General features: G+C 48.1%; 1 protein-coding gene across 1 annotated transcript; it reads left to right on the forward strand.

The window, feature by feature from the left end:
- Window positions 1–1,574: 1,574 nt before the first annotated feature.
- Window positions 1,575–2,987, forward strand: LTR84_012804 (uncharacterized protein; the record flags this gene model as incomplete). Its single annotated transcript, XM_064856320.1, has 1 exon — window positions 1,575–2,987. The coding sequence occupies one exon, from the start codon at window positions 1,575–1,577 to the stop codon at window positions 2,985–2,987; it is 1,413 nt and encodes a 470-aa protein (XP_064699738.1).
- Between the last annotated feature and the right edge of the window lie 2,178 nt (window positions 2,988–5,165).

Consider the following 5,165-nt stretch of genomic DNA (forward strand, 5'->3'; position numbering starts at 1 on the left):
CAAGAACACGAACGACAAGAACACGAACGACAAGAACACGAACGACAAGAACACGAACGACAAGAACGAGAACAACGGGAGAGATTGCCACGACAAGAACGTGAAATGGTTTACATTCATTTCAAAATCCGGGAGAACTTGATATGGAGGAATGTACAGTCCCTGTGGGTAGATCGTAGTGATCCAACAGAGCTGGTACGGGTAGCGAAGAAGAACATGCGCAAAGGGTTGCGACTACTCGATACGAACATGCAACTGTTAGCGCCAGAAGACTGTTTTGAGGCTGTGACGGTGGACGGGACAAATACGATTATCTTACTTCCACAAAGAGATCTAGAAGTCGATGATCAGCTACTTGACTCCGCAAATGTACTTGCATATACTACCATAGTAGATAGTGAGCGGTTCAAGAGACCCAAAAAAGGTTCAAGGGCCTAGTAGTGCTCTGGAGCCAGTACATACATTCTAGGTACAAATATACATCGGGGTGAACATATGTCCTAGAACATTGCTCCTCGGGTACTAGTATCTCCTGGAGTACTTGGTCTAGTACCACGGTATGGTGAGGACGTCCATCTTCCCAGAAATTTGCTCCTAGGAACTATCAGATAGCTAGGAATTTACTCCTGGGTAAAATAGTCTCGACGCATGGAACACATGAGCACGGACCAGATCTTGTATGACGAATGGTCATATGTTGAGCTAAGGGAAACTGTCTGCCTTTCTGACTGTTGTACATGACCTCAAACCCTCGAGCAGAGAAACCCCCCCACGTCTTTGTGCAAAAGCACATCGTCGATCACTCTGATTCATTGATTGGCGCGTACCACATAGATCTTCTACGTGCAAGATGCAATCATGCAGGCGGAGACGTTGACTGTACACCTTGTCATTTTACTTGAGCAACTGATGAGGCCTAGCTGATCCGTTGAATCTGATGGAACACACTCAAATACGAATCTAGGGGCACTGAAACTTTGATGAGCCATCCAGCGTGTTGAGGTGAAGAAGTTCGAGACAGTATAACAGCAGAGGTGAGCACGAAAAGATGGCTATCTCGAGGAAGTAACAATAAGGGGTGTTACAACGCTGAAAATTCATCTCACTACCCTGAAACGGGCAACGAAAGCTCATGCACCTAGTCATGGTCCGAGACCAGCATGAGCCCCACCAGAATGACAGTGGCTGAGAACTACCCCAGACAAATAAGGTGCATGGAAGAACAGGGTTCACGACTGGGTGGTGGCCATCCTACCAGTCGACAAAACCAAGTTCCTTGGAAGGGCAAATGTGGACGAATGTCGACCCATTGGCATCGCAGCTCTATGTGGACGTGAAGCGGCAGTGGCATTCTGGGCGCCACGACAACCCTTAAGTTGGACGAGGGGAATGCCAGCACAGAAACAGACATATAAGCAGTCATCCTCACCCTGCATGTCTTTCTCTCCCCATACCTCACACTCAACATTTTATCTCGATTCTGGTACTGCTGTTCTGGCGTGACCGCTGAAAATCAGGTTCATACACTTTGAATACTAACAAACTGCTTGGAGCGTATCGTCAGACATACTACCATGGCCGAAGAATTCTCCTTTGTGGTCAATGAGACCCAATGCAAGCTAGACATGCTATTCCGTACGATGATGGAAAGACTGGAGAATGCAAGCGAGCACGCCGACGAGCTGGAACGACAACGAGACGAACTCCTGCTATGGCAGTCGCGTGCCCAGGAACGGGAAGGCAATCTAAACTGCACCATCAGCGAGCAAGAAGAACGAGCTAGGGAGCTGGAACAATTGGTGGCACATGAGCAAGTCCGTGCCAAAGAGGGCAAGGATGATCACGCGCGAAAATCCCTGAAGGTTCGCCAAAAGGTCAAGCAACTTGAGGCCAAGATTGAGAGGATGAAACAGATTGTTGCTTCAACAATTCAAGAAGAACAGAACAAAGCCCAGCTTTTGAGAGAGCGGGATGACACAATATCCAAGAGCCAGATCGAAATTCACGAACTTAGGGCGAAACTCCAGGCAGCAGAGACGGAAATTTCGAGCAGAAGCCTACGGGTCGAGGAGTTGAAGCAGGAGTCAGAGCACATCAGAGCAAAACACCGGGATGCAGACATGGTGTCCCAAAAGAGACTTGAAGAGCTGCAGGATCAGTTCCAGGTAGAAAGACACTCGTTCCATTACGAAGCAGGTGAAGAAAAGCGCAAAAGACGGGCTGTGGAACAACAACTTGAGAGATTGAAAAGACGAGCTGAGTCGAAATCTGCCAGATATCAGAGGGAAAGTGCTTTGCTCAAATTCGAGATTTGTGAGTCACAGGACACCGCGACTGAAATGAGACAAGAGCTGCACCAGAAACATTTGCAAATCAATATTTGGTCCGCAGCTATGACCGAAAGGAACGACAAAATCTCAAATCTCTTTGAATCGATAGAGAAATTGAAAGACGAAAGAGTGAGGGCGCAGCAAGAGATGGGCGCAGAGCTTGTTATCGCCCAGGGCGATACAGCTGTCCTCAGAGATCAGCTTAAGACGGCTGTCCACGAGCTCCGGGATGTGAGACAAGAGTTGGCGAACGTCAAGATGGCAGTTGCCACTCTATCGCACAGGGGAGGTGCTCTGGAAGTGATTCGGTCGATTAGCAATCACCTCAGCCAATTTTCACAAAGATCAGTACGGTCCTGTGATCCAAAGCACAGCCAGTACCGCCACGTCACCAACTGTGGTACCTTGTTGTGCTCAGAGTGTCTCCAGCAAGCCCTAGCTGATGGGCACACGGACACGACGCTGACCCTCGGTTCGAAGGATGTCTTTGAACTCAACTGTCCATGGTGTCGGTCGGAATTTTGGACCTGGGAGACCCTGGCCCTCCCTTATTCAATGTCTTGGGTGACGGAGTTGAAGGCTCTCATTCATACGATAGATCGATTCAAGCCAACTCTCACTGCAAACGAGATTTCTGTGGGGGCGAAGGAACACTGATCTGCCCGAGTTTGTCCCAGTTTACCCAAATTGATCAAGGGTCAAATTTGAGACGGCACTTGGCGTTCATATGTGCCCGGTAGGCCATGAAGAACGTATGTATGCTAATCAAGACGGATAGCTCTGTAGGCCGAACACTCTTGTGTTGTGGTCTCGTGATGAGAAGGAGTTGTGGCAGTTCTATAACTCCAGTGCGGACAGGAAGCGACTGAGGCAATGAAGCAGTACCAATTTATTTATGTCGAACTGATATTTCAACTATTGTCTTAAGAAACAGAATCCAAGTAAGTACAGCGACCTTTCTCTGATTTCATCTCCTTTCTTCTTAACATCGCTCTCCTCGAAGCCGACGTGCGAGTTGGATGTCCTTACTCTGTATAGTAACCCGTTTGGCATGGATCGCGCACAGATTTGTATCTTCAAAAAGAGACACAAGAAAAGCTTCAGCGGACTCTTGCAAGGCACCGATGGCAGAAGACTGAAATCGGACGTCATGCATATAGTCTTGAGCAATTTCTCTGACAAGTCGCTGGAAGGGTAGTTTCCAGATCAGTAAGTCAGCGGATTTCTGGACATGCATTAGCCAAATTCAGCAAACATGAAGTGAATTCATCTGACTTGATAACGTCGTATCTCTCGAAGTGCGACTGTGCCAGGCCTATATCGCCGAGCCCTTTTAACTGGATCTATGTCAATACTCCAGAACTCTGGGTTGTCATAGAAACTTACCACCACCCGTAGTCAGTACAGATTTTCGAGCCGTCAGCAAGGGTTTGCGAGCTGCTTTCGATTTGAGGTCCTTGCGAGGTTGTTTTCCGCCAGTCCAGGGACGATGACGACGATGACGGGCCTGGAAGAGTGAGCAAAGAACACACCCCAGTGACAGGTCTATACTCACAGTCTGTTTTGTGCGAGCCATTCGGTGCTTTATTTGCAAGTAGTGGAATCTATAGGAAGAGGAAAGCGAACTAAAGGACCTGAGATGGTTATTCCGGGTTTTATACTTCAATGGTCCCAAAGCGTGGTGTGTAAATTTTGCAAGCAGGTAGCACACGCTAGCGGGCTGCGGCCCCTTATAACCGAAAAGTAACATTTGGGAAGTGGTCACTTGCGTGGTCAATCGCACGCCCCAGCCACTGTTGAATTTTCTACTCATCGAATCTTGTCACGGCTTTATGCGGCGAAGATGCGACATGCAGTTAGGTAGCCCAGGGGTGAAATGTGGTTGTCGTGAACTGGCCACTTCCAGGCAGGGCGACTCAAACTCGCAATATTTTGTGATCGAAATTGTTCATTGCGGTTCAGTGCTCAAATTTGTCTCACCATGACTCTTCCGTGGAATATTAGTGCTTCGCCAAACTTCTCTCTTCGTACTTCATTCATATTTCACAAGAACGATGCATAGAGGACTTGAGGTTAACAACCCAGGGGACCAAACAGGTTTCACATGGTTTCTATTATTTTTAGACAAGGCTGATTTACGAGAGAGCCCTTAACTAGATGCATCGACTCAGCGGGATCCAATAGCACAAATGCCTCACGAAGAGCTCGAGGGAGTTTTGAGATAGGAGCTCAGAGGACGCCATGTACTGCTCAAGCCTCACTTGGACCCTAGAGGCGACAAACTGGAGGAGTTGCTGGGATGCACGCTGTTGCCTAGAGAATGCGCCGCGTCGTTGTATCTTGGATCGATCCAATCGCATCATCCAAGACCTGTCAGGTAATGTGGTGTCGAGATTTTCATTGACCCAAGGTGGTGCCCAGCTCTTGAGCCTGGCTAACAACAGGCAGTGTTCTGAAGCCCACTTAGTTCTCGAAAAGTGGCCAGGTAGAGTGGACTTGATGCTTAGAGGGCACATGCTCGATAATTATGAAGTGCTTCATCTCCTCTGGATGTAGGCTGGACTCTATTTTCTTGGATGAGGTTGGTTACTTGACCATCCTCCATTATGCAACAGCGACCGCTCAGACTGTGTCCGATATTTCAATTCCCAGTAGGTGAAGCGAGGCCAAGCCAACTCGCTAGAGGTGTTGCCTAGATTTGTAAGATAGAGCAAGAAAAAGAGTGAGGTTGTAGAGGTATGTGTGTATCTGGGGAGCGGAAAATGGAGAAATAAAGCGCATCTCTGTCAAGAACGATTTGACCCTGTATATGAGCAACCAATCAGATGTTGGAAT

The sequence above is a fragment of the Exophiala bonariae genome, assembly GCF_035927105.1.
Source record: "Exophiala bonariae strain CCFEE 5792 chromosome Unknown scaffold_81, whole genome shotgun sequence".
NCBI classification, from domain to species: Eukaryota; Fungi; Ascomycota; class Eurotiomycetes; order Chaetothyriales; family Herpotrichiellaceae; genus Exophiala; species Exophiala bonariae.